Source organism: Oreochromis aureus, linkage group 15, assembly GCF_013358895.1.
Source record: "Oreochromis aureus strain Israel breed Guangdong linkage group 15, ZZ_aureus, whole genome shotgun sequence".
In the NCBI taxonomy this organism is placed as follows: Eukaryota; Metazoa; Chordata; class Actinopteri; order Cichliformes; family Cichlidae; genus Oreochromis; species Oreochromis aureus.
Window position 1 is genome coordinate 4,461,578 of NC_052956.1, and position 19,412 is coordinate 4,480,989.

Genomic DNA, 19,412 nt, shown 5'->3' on the forward strand with positions numbered 1-19,412 from the left:
GATCAGTCGTTCATTTAGAAATACAATTATGGTTGAAGTGAATACACTCAACTTTATACCTCGCGGGTCAGTCAATCAAATGCACCCTTTCATATCAAGCTCCCTTTCTTGTGTTACTTCTCAAGAGGTTATCCAATCAAGTCATGCCATGATACCCGATTCATTGATATTCATGAGTTAGATATTTTTTTGGACTGGTAGTCAAAGTAACTCCCTGTGGTGCACAAGCATGGCTGGCACAATAGAGAGGCCATTTTCTCTTCAATGGATATTAGAATTCATCTATTCAAATCTATTCTGGGGGGAACTGAAGAGCATTGAATCTTTGAAGTGGATCAGATTTCAGCAGCGATTGGAAAAAATTGAATTTTCTGTAATAGCCCAGCCTCATAGCTGGTGGAATGAAGAAACGAGAAAAACAAACACGAGGTCTTTTAATTTTCTCCTCACGAACTGTGTTTTTCTTTAGGTGTTTTCATAGTGACTCATACCATGCTATTCTAATAGGGAGCAGACGCGTGTTGCAATGTGGAGTCTATTTCTGTCCATGAGGCATTTGTGTTTCACAACTTTACATACAAAAAGAGCCATGCAGAATCATTAGTTTGATAACAGGACAAGCATTTCATGTTATTGACCCATCGTAAATTACATTTTAAAATTAAAGTAATTTAGAAGAAATATTTCACCTCATGGAGTTGCTTAAAGATGTCAATTTAAAATGTTTTTTTTTTAAAAAGCCGAGAAAAAAATGAGAAAAGAGTGAAGTAAATGAATGGCATCACACCAAGTGGGAACATAGCTGCCTCTCACTTTAACACACTTCCACTTACATTGTGGAAACATGCTGCTAATGTGAAGAGATAATTGCCTCGCTAATGGTGACAGGGTGATGAGATTTGCCTGCTTCAGATAACGACAGTTGTATTGTTTTTACTGCATGTGAGGAACAATACAGTTAATGAGCTCTTGAAAAGTGGGAGGATGTGCTTTTGTGGGCATCCTGTTTCTTTTTGGATCAACTTGGCCGATACCTGTAAGAGCTGTTTGTGTGTTTGTGTGTTCATGTGTTCGGTGCAGCCGGCCAGCTCGCAGGCAACTCTTCTGTCGAGATGTACAAACAGGTCCTCCTTTCTGGGTGCCGCTGCATTGAACTGGACTGTTGGAAGGGTCGCACCACAGAAGAAGAGCCTGTTATCACCCATGGCTTCACCATGACAACTGAAATCTCCTTCAAGGTAACACAAGGAGAGATGGTGATGGTGATATAAGGAAGGGCTTGGCTGGGGGTTGGGAACGCTGGGCTGAAACAGGTTTTCAGAGAAGGGCATTCTGCTCAACAGATCATCCACCCACTGCTACTAACCCAACTTGGTGTTAGGGTTAATTTAACAATGTTGTGTTGTTAAATTTAAATTTAGAATTAAATAACAGCAGAACACAGTGTGTTGTTAAATTTGGTTTATCCGTTACTAAATTAAAAGTTTAAAAATATCTAAAGAGAAGAACACTGAAAAGCTTATAAATTCTAAAAAAAAATGCATGAATTCAACTATTCTAGATGCAGGATTTCTCCACATTTTATCTTTAAAAAATTCTCAAAGACTTCTTTTAGGCCAGACGAATATGCCGTTAGCCATGTGAACGTACTCAGTTTTACAACAAAATGAAGAAGCTTTAGCAGAAAAAGAAATATACTGTACAGACTGTGTTGTTACATCTTCCAATAAACAGATCCATTCTCATAAACTCAGAATTAATCTAATCTGGTTTGTGAAAGCCACCACGTTGTCCCGAGGAAAGTAGGCCATCTTTTAGAGCAGAGACAGACCGGTCACATACTGTGTACTTCACAGCAAAAGATGCAAACTCAGCAGCGCAACAACAGCAGATACTGAAGAAGGTAGAACCCACAGGCATTCACATGCCGTGGAAGGACATTTTAATTTGTGTCTGCACCTTCAGATTCAAAATATGACCATCATACCTATAATTTATCATCTGGAAAGGGGTCCCCGTCACAAAACAAGTGAAAACGCAAAGGAAAGAGACAACTAACCAGTGTTCTGAGAAACCGTCCTACTTTGGCAAGTCATCCTACCCGTATGATTATTTGACGGTGACTTCTGACTAACCATAACCCTAACCATTAATCAAGGGGTCCCGTCACAAAACAAGTGAAAAACCGTCCTACAATAAATATTCACAATAGCTGAAAAACATGAGAGGTTTTTGGACCAATTTTGTGTTTTTCCATTGAAGTAAATTTGGGTTTTGTGTTGTGCGCAGAAACAATGGGTAGGATGGTTTCCAACACCGGCATCTGGAAAAAAGTCATCTTCTCCCTCCTCACTTCACGCCTCATCTCCTGAGCTGAAGTCAGAGCTCTAACACACAAAAATGTTCAAACAGGTGCTTATTTATTCCAGATATTGTCACAGTTACTTATTGCAAGCAGATTAAATATGCTAGCCTCCCCGTTCCAGAAAGCTGACAACGAGCCCTTTTCATGTAAATGGCCTCCTTGACTCGGCGCTCAAACCAGCGTTCCTCCCTGTCCAGGATGTTACATCCTCATCATTGAAAGAGTGTCCACTGGCCTGTAGGTGTAAATGGTAAATGGCCTGTATTTATATAGCGCCTTTATGGTCCCTAAGGACCCCAAAGCGCTTTACATACCCAGTCATTCACCCATTCACGCACACATTCACACACTGGTGATGGCAAGCTACATTGTAGCCACAGCCAGCCACCCTGGGCGCACTGACAGAGGCGAGGCTGCCGGACACTGGCGCCACCGGGCCCTCTGACCACCACCAGTAGGCAACGGGTGAAGTGTCTTGCCCAAGGACACAACGACCGAGACTGTCCGAGCCGGGGCTCGAACCGGTAACCTTCCGATTACAACTCCCAACTCTTGAGCCACGATCGCAGCATAGACAGCACACTGATTCTGTGATACTGGATGTGTCTGTCCACTTTTTCCCCACAATTTCCTCCCACACAAAGAGGGGGGGGATTCATCCAGCCTGCATTTTCTAATAAAAATTTCAATAACTTATCCCTCAGGGATGCAATACAGTATATTGATGTGTCAATATTTTGTACCTACTTACGGAAGATTTCAGTCTTGGTTGATCTGGTGACACATGTGGTCACTGGTGCCAAATAAACTGAATTATTTTAATAAAAAGAATCTGTCTGAGGATTTGGAGGCGTGCAGCCATGTGTCTAAAGCTCTTAATCTAGGAGCTACCTGTGGTTCTTTCTTGTTCTGCTACTCTTTTGCAAACCTTAAAAATGGTCGAGTGACAAAAATGGATAAATACATGCAGAATAAAAATGCAGACACACTTCTAAGTGTGCTCATGGTCAAAACTAACAAACAATGTTCCCTGGGAAATGCTGTACTAAGGGGAGTGAAGAGAAGAGTTTACAAACTGTTTGATTTAATTCATTTAATGAAATTCCCTTTGCTTAGATTGACATCAGGGCAATAGTAAACCTCACCACAACTATATATATTTAAAAAAACGCATTTCAACAGACAAATATAGACTGAAGAAGGGATAGAAAAAGCAAAAAGTGGGGCATGCAAGGAGCAGATGGCAAATCGTAAGAAACAGGGATGCGCTGAATAGCCCTAAAAAGAGAAGCACCGAGGGGCAATTAACTGACGACGAGATGCTTTCATAGGAGGAGGAGGGCATGAAAATTTAAGGGCAGAGTAGTGTCAAGACAAAAGAAGAAAGAAATGGGTGAATTGATTGATGGAGGAAATTTAGATCTAATGAAAGTAACAGAAGAAGCAGAACAAGCCTAATGCAATTAGTCTAAGAGTGAAATACAAAAAGAGAAGAGTTGTAAAAGATGGAAGAGAGCTACAGATTGAAGGGGTTGAGTTACAGACAAAGATTTTTATTGGAGGAAATGAAGGCTTTTACTGAACTGCCACTGTTGTTAATGATGGTGTAATTGACTCAGACAATGAGTGGCTTAGAAATCTGATATCGGATGTTGAACTGTCTTCAGCAGAGTTGGGGAACGATTCAACGATATCGCTCAGCTCCCATTTATTTAAATACCTGCAATCGATGACCTACTGTATGAGATTTTTGTTCACATTGTTGTATTCAGGTTCATAGACAAAACATGTCACTGTAGTTAATGACTTCAAAAGGTTTCGATATTTTCTTTGATGGGCATTTTAGTGATTCTTGCCAAACTCCTGTGTTTTCATTATGTATGACATTAATTAGATAATGATCCAACACTGAGCCTATGTTGTAATTTACAGGTATATTTTGTATTCTTTGTGTTTGACTGGGTATTTAGGAGGTAATTGAAGCTATAGCAGAGTGTGCCTTCAAGACCTCGCCTTTCCCCGTCATCCTGTCCTTCGAGAATCACGTGGACTCGTAAGTTAACTGAACATTTTTAACCTTGTTGCCTTAAGAGGTTCCAATTGTGCCAGAATTATCTTTACATGTGCGCTGCCTATGTTGATTCAGCATGTGACAATCGCCTTGTTGCCCTTTCTGTTCTTTGACTCGTGCTGAACGAACACAATGGCAGCCTGATGTTTTGCTATCTTAGTCATTTGACTACCGTGGTCAAAGTGAGTCATCAGTTTCTTGTCGAACCGCTTGATGTTTGGGTGTTATTCTATGTTTAATCTTGCACTGGTATTATGGGTGCTGGAAGCGGTCAAAATAGAAATGTAAAGATAAGTGTAAGGAATTTATCCCAGATATATCATTGTAACAACAATACTGTGTCCTGTGAAACTTGAAGTCTTTTAAAAATAAATGCATTCCACTAAATCAGGCAGTTTTCCATTTGTTGTATTCAACAAAATGCTTAATACCGTTTCAAAAGGATTCATGTACGACACATGGGCGCAGTTACTGAACTGTGGACCATCTCAAGCTGTCCGCTGACATCTCTAAAGGACAAGTAAAGCCTTGAAAAGTCAAAAGGTGGAGCTGGGTGCGTGTGGAAGGAGCTGCACCCATGTTTCCTTAACTGCATGAATACATAATGCAGAAATATGCTTTGTGGCAAAAACTAAGAAGCTGTTGCTCCTCTGAGTTTCCCGTCGCTTGGATGGAATCAAACTTGCAGCATCTTCACTTTTTAGAGAGTACTCCTCGTTCTACTCCCATTCTTAGTGAGCTACTGAGGTTGCTCCTCCAGCTGCTTCAACCAGCTGTTCCTCCAGCTCACAGAGGGTCTTCAGAGGAGATTAAGGGGTGCCATTACCAGCTGCAGTTCCAGACAGTGGAGTTAGAGTCTGTTAAACACAGAGATGAGTCTCACAAAAGCCTGCCGACAGGCAAACAGGAGACAGGAATGCCTAGTGCTAACTTATTTGCAGTGACAAAACTTTCAAAATAAGAGCACAGGTATTGCGCAATAGAAAATTGATTACGTTCTGAAATATACTTGGTGGTCTCTGATATACGTGGGCAGCCCCTCCACATAATTGATATGTATGGGAAAACATTGCGTATATACAAAATCTGTATATAAATAAAGTATTAACCAAGGTTTTCTTCCTTCGGTATTATATAAATATATTTCACATTTAAATTGATTACATAACAGAAGAGTCAACATTTTCTTACAAGCTTTTTGATTTTTAGAACAATGATGCCGGCATATTTTAAAGTTCAGTAACATACATAATGTCTGTGTCTACATAACATAACATAATTCATTATAGCGTGTCTTTTTATTTGATTGTTCTATGTCAGGCCTTTGGTTACTGTATCAAAGTCAGTTTAGACCTTCTGAGGAAAAGATTTGCCTTTCACTGATATTTATAGACTCTAGTAAAGAGTTGCATTGTTTTCCCACACATATTTTAATGAATTATACTATGTGAAGCTAATATATAACACTTTCTTGAAATAGGCTAATATATTACATGGTAACAGTCAGAGTCAGTGTGAACAGGAATCTATGGAGATCCATGTGCTGACTGGTTTCCCTGGGACTTCTCCATCATGAGCTCAGTTGTCTGCTGACACACTGACAGCACATCACGACAACAGTCATGAGACTGCAATCAGACAGTAAATGCAAAAAGACGGCAGAGTAAAATATTAAAGTCAGACTGACACAGACAAATATCTGCGTCGCAACTGAAGAGCAGAAGAACATAAACAAATATCCACTGGATATAGACGGCGTGCATGTGAATATAATTTTTGCATAAATGAGGGTTGATACTGTTAAGCATATTGATGAGGACTGTCCGTCAGCAGGACTGTCGATATGTCTAACCAACCACTTTGTTTTTTATCAACTGTGTAAACATCTGCAGAGCTGGGGAGATGCTTCTGGTGAATCCTTTCATCTTTAATGGCACCAAGGGACTCTGGGGCAACATACATATTCAGGATATTGATATTTAGTGGAGAAATCATGATTGTGTATGTGTGTGTGTGTCTTTGTGTGATGACTCCCAGACCAAAGCAGCAGGCTAAGATGGCTGAGTATTGCCGGTCAATATTTGGAGACGCATTACTGACAGAACCTCTGGAGAAATATCCTGTGAGTATATAAGATCTCCACGCACCCGCTACATTTGCTTGTGCTAACACTCACATTCACACTTGCCTGTCTCTTTCCAACACACGAACACATATGATACAACAGCAGTGAGGCATTCAGAAGATACTATCACACAGATGAGTGCACTAGAGAAATGGATGTCCTTGAACGCTGCTGCTCACCATGCTGCCCATATAAATGTACTCTTTGAGGTAAAAACTCACATAGTTACTTACACACACACACACACACACACACACACACACACACACACACACAGTACTGTGAAAAAGTCTTGAGGTCCCTCTCATTGCTTCATATTTTGCTTCTAAAGAGACTTGACCACTAGTGCTCCAAGCTTGGTTTTGGTCATTGGCTGCTTTTCCACTGAATGCTGACCCACAAATCATTCAAGCATAAAAAAAGTCATCTAACTCAAGAGACCAACCAGTGTTTTGTCTGCACATACAGATACATACAGATAACTTGTCAAAGAATCAGTTTTAAATGGTATCCTTAGGCACTTTGTCACTAGGAACCTGTTGCAAAACACATAGTTTGTTCCATTTTCTCTAGTTAAATCTATGAAAAGTACCAAAGATAAAACATTTCGACAGAATCTGTGAGATGCATCTGGACCTTTAGTTGATCCATCTACTGGTCACTGAAGCTTCATCAGAAACTGTCCCAGTGTATGGGTGACTGTCAAGAAGCCATTCTTAAGGGAAACAACAGAACTGGACTAGAAATCAGTGGCAACTGGCCTTATGGAGTGAAAAATTCAAATTGTAAATTGTTTGGGGTTGCGTTTCAGCCAGTGGTGTTGGAGGTCTTGTCAAAATTTATGGAGTTGTGAATGCAGAAAAGGATCATCTTCCAATACCATCTGGAAAGTGTCTGAATAGCAACAGATAGCACACTGTTTCAACATTATCGAAGGCAGCCAACGTCCAAAGAAGAGCTTCGAATGTCCTTCGAGAAGCCTTTTGTTGACAGGAAAGCTTGCCTAAGAAAGTTCAGACTGTGTTGAAGAATAAACATGGTCATACCAAATATTGACTTTAAACTTTGTTGTTTGCCTTATATACTGTATTTCCATGAATGGACGCTTCAACAAATCAGTGCACCTGTTTCTTATTTTCTAAGCAAAATTAGTCTTGACTTGAAACATAAATATATATATATGTATATGTGTGCTTCTTTTTTTTCGTCTCTTTGTCTCTTTCTCACACATAACACCATGTGACCTTTGGCACCTGGCAAAATATCCTGCCGCTGTTGTTTTTCATTGAACCCTCAGTCACTTTCACTTTCTCTTCAACACGCACATAGCCGTGGAGGCTAACTTTTAACGAATCATCCCGCAATCATGCTTATTCCTCCCTATCACCTCTGTGTTATCACAGCAGAGACTGCAAACAAAAGCCGTTTAAGATTAAAAGGAAGCATTTTCCGCTGTAATCTAAACGTGGCTTTTCTTGGCAGTCCTTTATCTCAGACAGGCCTTTCCTCTGTTGCCATGACTACCAGTTAAAAGCTTCCATTGTCCCTTTGTGGCCAAACTTCTTTTTTCCCTCCCTAAGGCGTCTTTGTGTGTAATGACGCAGGCTCTTACGTGAGGCAAATGTAGACAATTGCTGCACAAACTCTCGCATGGACTTTTATGCACTTCTCACAGCGCGTACATGAAAACATGCCTCGCAAACAGTTCTGCACATATATGTACTTTAATGTACCACTTACTCCTCTCGCGTCATTCTCCTGGGATGACGTTATTCCCTTTGGCACAACACTGTGGAGCAGCTAAAGTTCCCAGCAGCAGTAAGATGCAGAATTATCTCACACACGCAGGGAGCTCCTCCAGCACTGCTGCCTGCCAGAGTCACAGCCCGCTGAGAATTACAGCCTTCTGACTGGATTTGACATTGAAGTATTATCAGGGAGAAGCCTTTTGAATGGAGTGGCAGAGGGAAGGAGAAGGGGAGAGATATGAGGAGACAGACACCAAGGGAGAATTTAGAAAGATGGAAAGAGAAAGTGCCATTGAGGAATGAGCTTTCTACCACTGAGCATGTAATATCTAGGAAAGGTGAGAGCAATGACAGTCACTCCCATCTGGCATTGAGTCAGCTGTGTATACAGCGTATCGAAAGGGATATCAGGCTGATAAGCCCACAGGGACCGGGGCAGATAGGGTAATGCAGCTAGATGAAATCCAGCTCAACCTAGAGTGAGAATTAAGAGGATTAAAGTTTTCTTAGAAACTTGGGCTCCTACTCCATCTCCACTCTACAAAACTGTCAATCGCGTGATTTTCTTTTCTTTTCAAACTAAAAACAAAACAGTTTGAAAGCTTGATTCATCGTTTGTTCTCCACGTTTTCTTGCTTTTCTCACTATGCTGACGATGACTGTGTTGGCAAAAAACATTTTCATTGTAACTGCATAAAATATATGAGATATTTGAAGGAATTAAACAATTTGTCTTGCAGTTTGTTTAATCTTGTTGGGGCTTAGTTTTAAGCTGCAGACAGACTGTAACTGGCAAGGCGAGATATACACACACACATAAGCAGGCCAGATTGAGAATAATGTGGATGCAAAAGTTATAAACTGTTGGAGCTGCAAAGGCGAGCAAAATAAATAACAATATCCCACAAACTGAAGCTAAAACACTTTTACATAACAAAGACTTAATTACTTCCTCTAACATGCACTTGCTGGTCATGCAGCATTCCTCTCCGTCTTCCGCTCACATTGTTTGAACATAGAGATCCGAACATGGAAAAGTTCATCCCCTGTTAAAAAGAAAGCAAAAATTTTTAAAAGATTTAAGACTCACAGTCCCTCAGTGTAAAGATACTTATTAACAAAGTTGTACTTCTTCTTAGCACTTTGAGTATTAATAGTAAATTTACACATTCTGAGGAAAAAACTGTGCAGATCGTGCAAATTTTAAAACATTTGCTTAAATTTTGAAGAACAATTTGACCCAATTCAAAAAAACTTGCTTCCCTTTCTTATGTTACATCTTATCATACCCAGCATGCACTTGGAACAAAATGCTAAGACTATTCCCTTCACTTCATATGTCTTCATATGTCTTATAACAAGTAAACGTAACAAGCAAAATACTGAAAATGGTTTAGGTACAAGGACTTCACTGAAAATTTGAAACAGTTAAATTTAGCTTATTAAACGTCACAACCGTTGCTCTGAAATGTCGTGGAGCAGATAAGCCGTATGAAGCAACAAAACAAGGAAACACTTTTTCACTTTACCACTGGTATGATACTGAGGCTTGAAAGTGGTTAAGGGTGGCCAAATGGAACTTTTCACTTTCTTATCACAGCTGAGCATAATTGTTTTCGGCATTTGGGGGGAAACCCTGATTGAGTTTATTTCATTAGGCTTTGTGCGGTGCATTTGAGTGCAATCAGGATTACTTGCCCCATCCAATTTTGCTTTTCCTCCCTGGTAACTGTCAGTGAGGTGAATGCAAACAGGATGGCTAATCTTTGTCGTAAGATTTCCCCCACAGCAACATTAGCAAAGCGTAGATAGACGTGTGCGGAAAATAGGTCACAAGAAGGAAAATCTTGGCATTAGTTGGTGTATGAATCACTGTTTTGTTGCTCTTGATTCTCAAGTTGCTCAAGTAAAAGTTTGAAATGTTTAAGTGAGGTTATGTTTATAGTTGATATGTTGTAAACACAGCAGTTTGAGCATGTACGTGTGTGTTTATTCTGCACCACTGGTGAATTGCTCATTAGTGAAATATTAATATCCCTAAACACTGTGATCCGAAAGCAGCGTATCCCATAAATAAATTGGAGATGTAGCGACTTTCTGTCCAGCTCATTTGAGAGAGTGTGCGTTTGTGTTTAATGTTTAGTTTCCCTGCAGGAAGCTGATTAAAGTGTTGCAAGCGAAGAATTTTTCAGCTGTAACATCAGCTGAGTTTATAACGCTCACAGCAGAAACAGTCATTTTTTACTAACCAGCTCCATCTAACCAGCAAAATCTTTCATAGAGGATTTGAAAAGAGTAATAGCCACAAATTTACATTTTAAGTGGCACACTCCAGTAAACAACTTAAGTGTTTTCATCTGGTAATTAGCTACTTTGTCAAAAAAAGGAACAAAAAACAGCTTAACTGTGATTGCACTGTAGCAATCTTTACCCATAAATTAGCATTTTGGAGCATTTGCTCTTGCTCAAATCTATATTTACCATTTTAATCAGGAAAAATAACTCATGTTCTTTCATCATCCAATATATTTGAAATTATTAATGCAGGAATGCATCTTTCATACATCTATACCTGCTTTTTTTTTGTATCTATAACTGCATCTCTCTCCTTCCACATTCCCTCTAGTTGGAGTCTGGTGTGCCGTTGCCCAGCCCGATGGAGCTGATGGGGAAGATCTTGGTGAAAAACAAAAAGAAACACCACAAGACAAGTGGAAGTGCAAAGAAAAAACTCTCTGAGCAGGTTTCTAACACCTGCAGTGATTCTTCCAGTGTGTGTGAGCCCTCCTCCCCAAGCGCAGGTACTGCACCTTTAATATAACACACACACACACACGCACAAATTCCACTAACAAAGCCATCAAATCACACTGGGCTCACTGAGTTATGATATTTCAGATGTGTAAAAGCTAGCCTAACCATCTGGGTCCCTCTGTACTGTGGACCAAGAGCTCTGTGCTGTCCAGAAACTGAATCACTGGAGCAAAACAGTGCTATTGTTTAACATTCATCACTTTCATGGCCCTCTCCATCAGCTGAAGGTATTATTTGCTGTTGCATGCACTCCCTGCAGGCATTATACATTTAAACCGGGGCATCGTAAACTTTGGCCAGTTGTGTGTGAGTGTGTGTGTATAAAACGCTCTCTGCTTTTTGCTGTAACTGCCTAATATCAGTCCTATTTGTTCATACGTTTTCCTTTTCAGTTGTGTACTACATACGCACTCGCAACAGCAACAGGTCAGCTTTGGTGCTAAGGGATCTCAAAGTATGCCAAAAAATATCCCCCACAGCATTACACCCCCAGCCTGAACCGTTGATACAAGCAGTCTGGATCCATGCTTTCATGTTGTTTATGCCAAATTCTGACTCTACCAGCTGACAGCCACAAGAAAAAATCGAAACTCAAATCTTCTATTGTACACTTTTGGCAAGTCCGTGTGAATTGTAGCCTCAGTTTCTTGTTCTTGGCTGATAAGATGTGTGCGGTGTGTGTGTTGCTGTCCATCAGCTTTAAGGTTCGATGTGTTTCTCGTTCAGAGATGCTCATCTGCATACCTTGGTTATGACGGTGTTACTGACACCATCCAATCAGCGTGAAGCAGTCTGTCCATTCTGCTCTGACCTCTAGCATCAACATGGCATTTCCTCCCGGAGAACTGCCACTGACTGGATATTTCCTCTTTTTAGCAGCAACTCAATGCTTTGCTGCATGTAGACATGTTCAAGACAACCTGGGTCAATGAATGTTTTGATGAATATGGATTCTCCATAAACCCTAGAGATGGTTTTGTAGGAAAATCCCAGTAGATCCGCAGTTTTTGAAATACTCAGACTAGCCTGTCTGACCCAGGTTCAGAGTCTTTTAAATCATTTTTTTGATGCTCATTTTGAACTTCAACATGTCATCTTGGCCACATCTATATGCCTAAATGTATCAAGTTGCTGCCGTGTGATTGGCTGTAGTTATGTTATGTGTATCATTTGGTTGTTACAAAGGAGTGAGAAATTAAAGGAGAAACACGAACCCTTGGCCCCCACAGTGAGAGTCTAGGGCACATTTTGCTGGCTATCCATGGTCCTGTAATCAGTCACTTCTATCCTGATAAGTATGGAAATTATTTGAATCATTTAAGTCTAACATGGACTGACATGTTAGACAGTTCTCACCACCATCATCTTAAAAACACCAGGGTCCAGAGTCTGGGAGAATCAATATGAAGCAAACTGGAGCTCTGGTGGCAGGCAGTGGGCCGACATCTGACTTAAAAACTTTATATTGTTTTGTCTATTTATTTAACATCCGTCTACATATTCCAGTGGACCAAGCAATATGTCACCTTTAGTCTGCCCTGATTGTTGAGCTTCAAGCTCTTCTAAAGGCTAAAACACACTGCCCCCTGGTGTGGGAAAGTAAGCAGTACAAGTTAGCAGTCAGGAGTCCTTTTTAACTGGTATACACCTTGTAAAATAACCTTTGTTTTTGAGATGATTTACTGAGTAAACCAAACAGTAAACCTTGAACTGAAAAATATGAGGATGATCCTCAGTGAGTGCTTTGTTTTTAAATCGCAGGTTCCACCAAAGAGGAAGTGGCAGATTCCACACAGCCCTCTGATGGTACTGAGCTTACACTGAGACCACAGGGCAGAAAGTCTATTGGTGAGTCCATGACCTCAGATGGAGACTTAAATCTTTAGTAGAGCCCTCATTAGGCTGGCACAGAAGCTATAGGTCAGACAATTACACCGTTAAAATCAATTTCCTCTGTCAGTGCGACCTCCGATTCAGTGGGAAATCTTAAGCAGATCTCTCATTATGTGGGTGCAGAGGCTGGGTCAGCTCAACGAAAACAATATTGAAATTCATTTCCTCTGTCTACGAGCGCCAATAAATTAGGACCTGCCAGCATGGGTCTTACTTGTGTCGCTGTTTTAAATGTAATGGAGGCAGTCGTGGGCTGTAAATGAAGACCATTTAAAGACAGACGGCTCTGTTCGTGTTTGTGCAACGTTTGCATTGATTTGGCAGAAATAAAAATTCAATTTACACTCATTTCAGCTTTGTCTCATGCATTTCTCTGCTATCCTGTCTGTGCCATGCGTTCTAGGTGAAGTGGAGGCCGAAAGCGAGGATGAAGATGATGATGATGATGACTGTAAAAAGGGATCAATGGATGAGGTGGGTATCTCACAGGAGACAGCCATCAGTTCAAATCTTGGTCATAATGGAAACAGACTGTTTAGGCTATATGTGCTGAGGTTGTCCTCTAGTGTATGATCATGTCTCCAAACCATGTGTCTCCAAAATCAATAAACCCTTTGTAGAAGGATTCTTTTTGGGTAATCTTTCTGCTGCTTTGTATTTGTATGTTTTTTAATATGTATGCTTCCATGTGTAGGGCACAGCAGGCAGTGAGGCATTCGCTACAGAGGAAATGTCCAACTTGGTCATCTACATCCAACCTGTCAAATTTAACAGCTTTGAGGCTTCCAAAAGTCAGTAACAACAATGAATATTGAATGTGCAGCAACAAACAGATCACTATTAGATAAGCTGACAATTTTATACCATTCTCAACCCACAGAGATCAATCGAAGCTTCCAGATGTCATCCTTTGTCGAGACCAAAGCTTTAGAGCAGCTGACCAAATCTCCTGTAGAGTTTGTGGAGTATCCTTATGGTTATACCGAAGCATCTCTCTTTCTGTCCTTGCTAAGATAAGAATTTGCTCTTCAGTGTCTGATGCCGTGGTTCTCAGCTGGGTGAGGATGTAGTTGTTGCCTCAAGTGGGGGACTCCAAGTACCTTGAGGTCTTGCTCACAAGTGCAGTGATAAAGGAGAGGGATATTTATGTCTGTTGTGGTGTAGAGAACGTCATGAGCTGTAGGCAGTGACTGAAAAAATAATCACTACCCACAGTTACAAGAGAATGAATGAAATTCTTCTGAAGAGTGTCTGGGCTCATTTTTTGGAGCTGATGGGTGAAAAGCTCAGAGTAGATGAGCATAGATGTTTCAACCATAGATGAACTGAAGAATAGCCTGTTATTTCAGCCTCATTTTACTCCTTCATAGTAGACAGAGGCTGAGTGTGTTCCTTTTAGCTTTTTCCTTACCTTGCTTCTGTGGATTATAGCGTTTGTGTAGTAATCCCAGCAGATGTTTAGTAGCATCACTTAGAAAGTATTTTCAGATGCAGGTCATGCAGTCTCGCCCTTAACAAGCTCTGTTCAGATACAACAAGCTGCAGCTGAGCAGGATCTACCCTAAAGGCACTCGAGTGGATTCATCCAACTACAACCCTCAGCTGTTCTGGAACGCAGGCTGTCAGCTGGTGGCTCTCAATTTCCAGACTATTGGTGAGAGGGCAGCCCAAAACACATTCCTTCACACTGTAGAATAAACTAAAACACTCTCACTTTTATGTGATTGTCCAGGTTTAAATATGTTCCTATCCTCATCCCACAGATTTATCAATGCAGCTCAACCTGGGCATGTATGAATACAATGGGAAATGTGGCTACAGACTGAAACCAGAGTTTATGAGACGGCCGGATAAGCACTTTGACCCATTTACTGAGAGCACAGTGGATGGGATAGTAGCCAACACACTGTCTGTGAAGGTGTGTTTATGTTTGTGTTTTGTGTGTGTACGTGTGTGTGTGTAGCTTTCTCTCTGTATAATTACATTTTTCCTTCCAGATCATCTCAGGCCAGTTCCTGTCAGATAAGAAAGTGGGCACATACGTGGAGATCGACATGTTTGGTTTACCAGTGGACACAAAGAGAAAAGCATTCAAGACCAAGACCTCTCAGGGCAATGCCATCAACCCTGTCTGGGAAGAGGAAGCCATTGTTTTTAAGAAGGTGAAACTATGGCCTTGTACACACGCAGTGGTAACATTAGTTCCAATCATAGACTGTATATGCAGTGTTCTTGGTGTACAGTCCATCAATCCTTTTTCATTCTGTTTAACTTATCTACTAATTCACTCAAGGGATTTGACTACTGTGGCTATCAATATGCAGATAGGTAGCTGTAATGGCTATATGTCATAAGGCTTGACAAAAAACCCGGGGTGTCATTTAATTTCCATTTTGACATCTTTAGATAATTAAAGTGCTAACGCATTCATATTCAGCTTTCTACCTATGGATTTAAGCAGCAAAGCCACTGTTAAAAAAAGAGGTTGGCTGCTTTAGTCTTGACCATCTGCTTCCAGTCAATAATATAACAGTAAAAACAATTTGTGTGTTTTATTCCCATTCGTAATATTATTCTTAGGTTGTCCTGCCCACGCTAGCATCTCTGAGGATAGCAGTGTTTGAAGAAGGAGGGAAGTTTATCGGACACCGCATCATTCCTGTGTCAGCCATCCGTCCAGGTGACAAAACTTTGCACTTATTCAGCGTAATTTCACACATAGGTTTGGCAGTTTGTCAATATCAAAACAAAAGTAACTTATATTAGACTTTATATAATTATAATACAGTTTGATAAATCATGAAACATTTGCATAAGCTTTGCTTTGCTCTAGACCCTGACCGATATTTCTGCCCCAATTTGTTGGTATGCCGATATCAGCTGTTTACTGATATATCAGTATCTGATTTTAGAACAGCTGATAAATGCAAATTTAAAAAGAGCCAACCATGTTATGACTGTTGATATTGCATAGTTGTTCGACCAAAGGCCACTCTACAACTTCCATGTTGGCACTTTGTTTGGAGCAAGTAATGCACGTCTTGTTGTGACAATAGAAGAAGTTTATTTTAACTGCGTTGTCATATTGTTTCAGTAAGGACTCATAAATAACTACATGTAACAGTTATAGGGAAATCTGTGAAACCAGTATCGGTCCAGCTATTCTTTGCTTTGATGTAAAACTCTTGTTTCTGGAATGACAGAATTTAAACCTGACTCAAACCTTGCAGGTTATCACTACATCAGTCTGAGGAACGAGAAGAACCAGTCCCTGACGTTACCTGCTCTGTTTGTGTATGTTGAAGTAAAGGACTATGTCCCAGACACATTTGCAGGTAAGTCAGGTGATTGCAAGAAAAGACGAAAAAAAGTAAAAGAAATGCAGTTTTTTCATCATCACTCTTTTCTTCCCTGTCCTCAGACGTCATTGAAGCCTTGTCCAATCCAATCCGCTATGTCAACCTGATGGAGCAAAGAGCCAATCAGCTGGCTGCTCTCACTTTGGAAGAGGGAGGGGAGGAGGAGGGTGACAAAGAGGTTTGTGTGTGTTTGTAGTTCTCTCTGCATCACAGGTCATCCAAGATGTGTCTCTCCTCTGTACTCTTTGTGTTCATGCGTAAAAAGCTTCGAGGCCACTAATCAGTGGCTGATGAGATGAGCGGTCCCTCATCCAGATGGGCACTCTCCTCATTATGAGGAAGAATCTGGTTAAGAAGTCAAAATATATCATGGGGAAGGTGAGAAGATAAAGAGAGCAGAAACAATTTAGAAAGAGAAAAACATAAAAGGCTCTTTAATACCATCGCAAGTGCTTTGAAACCCACAGCCATCTAATAGCACTAGTGAAGTAAAATAATGGCTTATTAAGCACAGCACCACAAGTCCACACAGATACTGTCAGCAGACTTTGTTTGGGACATGAAAGACTGTATTTCCAACCACAGCTGTAGCGTAATTGCAGCAGCATCAAGTCTAATATGGCATCGATCTGCTAGATATCACAAATCACCCCCGGCATATATTACCACTGATTCTCAGGGAACGCTTTATTTTATTTGCCTGATGTTTTTAGGAAATAGGGCAGCCTTAAAGTACATTAAATCCTAACAGTATCTATATAGTTTTACCTAAATGATATCTTAAATACACGTCTGTGTGTTTAACTGTTGTTTACAGTGTTTTGAATGATTTTGTGATGTATTGTGACTCAAGTAAAAGAGCAACAGTAAAGCACTGGAATACTTCCTACAGTGCTGATGAAAATAATTTCAAAATTGAAGTACAGATAAAACCTGTGATAGACAAATAGTGGTGGGGTGACGCTTTAGGCTTACATAAATACAGAAGTTGTTTAAAAAGATGCTCAGAAGTCAGTGGAGTTTACAGTCAGGTCCTTAGGTAGTTGCACAGAGACACAGTTTTTGTAATTTTGCCTCTGTACACCGTCACAGTCTATTTTAAGTTATGAAGTCACCCACAAACCCACAATTCCACAAGAACGGAAAGTCCTGATGTGTGAGACTGTGTCATGAGGCTATGCTGAGTAGACTGAGGGATGAAGGGCCTGTAGTACTAGGGAGTGTACCTGACCTCTAACTAGTGTCTTAATTGTAAGTCTCCTACTATAAAGCCTATCTACACTCACCTTAGCTGTGTTAATGTTATTATTTTATCGTATTATCAGTCTATTAAGATTGTACTTTGTATGCTGTAATGTTTTATCTTTCGCTCCTAACCAGGAACACTTGACCAAAATGTTAATTTTACTGACCTTTCCTTCCTTGACTGTGTCATGAGATGTGATTGAAGTGCAGACTTACGCAGCCCTGTCAACGGTTTCATACAACTCATCTCAATGACGGGTGTGAGCAATATCCCAGTGAATCACCAAAGACCAAGACTACTGCTTGGTCTGATATATTTAAAAGATTGCAGGTTTAAAATATTTTTGTTTCTTTTCTTTTTTTTTGCAAAAATGCAACTAAACTTTCTTTACAAAGATGGTATTTCTCACTTTGACCCTGCCCCAGGCAATAACACTACGATCTACTTCACACATTAAAGCACGTAGTGACTAACTGAACTGCTACGATGCACAGTATATACACACAGTATAGACAAGCACACAGTTAAACTAGAGTCGGCAGTGAGCTTAAATTTTAGTACAGGCTCCAGTTTGAAAACAACTTAAATGCTCAGAATTCTGCTGCTTCAGAAAATGTGATTTTTTTTTGCTTTGTTTCAAAGTGACAGCCAAGGAAATATTAGATCACAGACAACTCACGCTAACAGGGTCATCAACAGTGCAGCAAAGGGAGGAAAGAGGGTTTTACTGAAGTTGTTCATTTGCAAGTACGGCAGAGTTTGAATTTACTCAATGGAGACAAGCACGATTAATTTAGGTGCCAGTGTAACAGGTAACAGACAAAGACTTAATTACTGAGGAGAGATGATTTCTAAGATTGGAGTGAGGATAAATTTAGGATGACAGACAAGGCAGGACGGAGTTATCTGGGGTTATTAGGAAAAGGGGACCGGAGAGCAGGGTTGTTCCTGAAGGGCTTCTTTGATCTGTTCTGCCAGCTGATATGATTACTCACGAGAATGGCCAACAGAGAGCTGTATCATGCTGTGACCATGGAAACAGTGACTGAAAGAGGCAGAGCGTGGAGCGGTGGAGCACAGTGTGGGGAGATAAGTGTAGAGAGCAGAGGGGAGAAAAAAGGGAAACATTCGGTTAGCATGACAAAAAAACTAGATTATTTAAAATTGCATTAACCTTTCAGAGATAAGAGCGTATAGGCCGACATTCAGGCAGGCCGACGGGAAATTACGATCTGCTGCGCCTCAGCACAGGAAACCATGCTGAGAGTGGGTTACCAAAGCTATGTCTACAAACTAAGCTGCACGACACAACAGGTCCAACAAGTGAGTTCTGAAAACAGGTGCAAAGGAAGGCATTACTCCTACTGTTAAGCATCTGTGGCACACTGGTTTTTCTTTTTTCTTTGTTTTTTTTCTTTTTTATATTGTATTTCATATGAAGACGTTTGGAAGTATAATTCTGCAAAATAGAAATATGCCTGATTTAAATGATAGTACCCATTTGGGATTGAAGTTTTACTTTGCATTTGCTTAATCTTGAATGTTTCATATGATGGACAGGTGGCGCCATTAAGTGATGCCCCCTCAGAATCAAAGGATCAGAGGATAACACCCGCTGAGAACGGACTGAGCCACACACCCACTCCCCCCAAACCTCAGCCACCGGTCAGCCACCAGCCTCAGCCTGCAGGTACTCAAACAGCGTACCTGCCTTCATTATCATCATCATCTCTACACATTTACAGTCAAACAGATATTCATGCCTGAAATACTGACTTTGAGTAATTTTGT

General features: G+C 40.5%; 1 protein-coding gene across 3 annotated transcripts in view; it reads left to right on the forward strand.

Moving 5' to 3' along the window:
- The window catches only part of LOC116332300 (1-phosphatidylinositol 4,5-bisphosphate phosphodiesterase beta-1), a 118,053-nt gene that overhangs the window by 81,183 nt on the left and 17,458 nt on the right, over positions 1-19,412 (forward strand). For all 3 annotated transcript variants that reach the window (XR_005608352.1, XM_031755214.2, XM_039598797.1), the window contains exons 11-25: positions 1,081-1,238; positions 4,336-4,418; positions 6,474-6,558; positions 10,936-11,110; positions 12,885-12,971; positions 13,420-13,490; positions 13,711-13,807; positions 13,897-13,981; positions 14,546-14,670; positions 14,780-14,934; positions 15,014-15,178; positions 15,597-15,696; positions 16,247-16,351; positions 16,438-16,553; positions 19,182-19,311. Coding sequence is in view for 2 of the 3 variants with exons in the window: in XM_031755214.2 (XP_031611074.1) it covers positions 1,081-1,238; positions 4,336-4,418; positions 6,474-6,558; positions 10,936-11,110; positions 12,885-12,971; positions 13,420-13,490; positions 13,711-13,807; positions 13,897-13,981; positions 14,546-14,670; positions 14,780-14,934; positions 15,014-15,178; positions 15,597-15,696; positions 16,247-16,351; positions 16,438-16,553; positions 19,182-19,311 (1,737 nt within the window). In the remaining variant the exon portion in view is untranslated. The remainder of the gene's footprint in view (positions 1-1,080; positions 1,239-4,335; positions 4,419-6,473; positions 6,559-10,935; positions 11,111-12,884; positions 12,972-13,419; positions 13,491-13,710; positions 13,808-13,896; positions 13,982-14,545; positions 14,671-14,779; positions 14,935-15,013; positions 15,179-15,596; positions 15,697-16,246; positions 16,352-16,437; positions 16,554-19,181; positions 19,312-19,412) is intronic.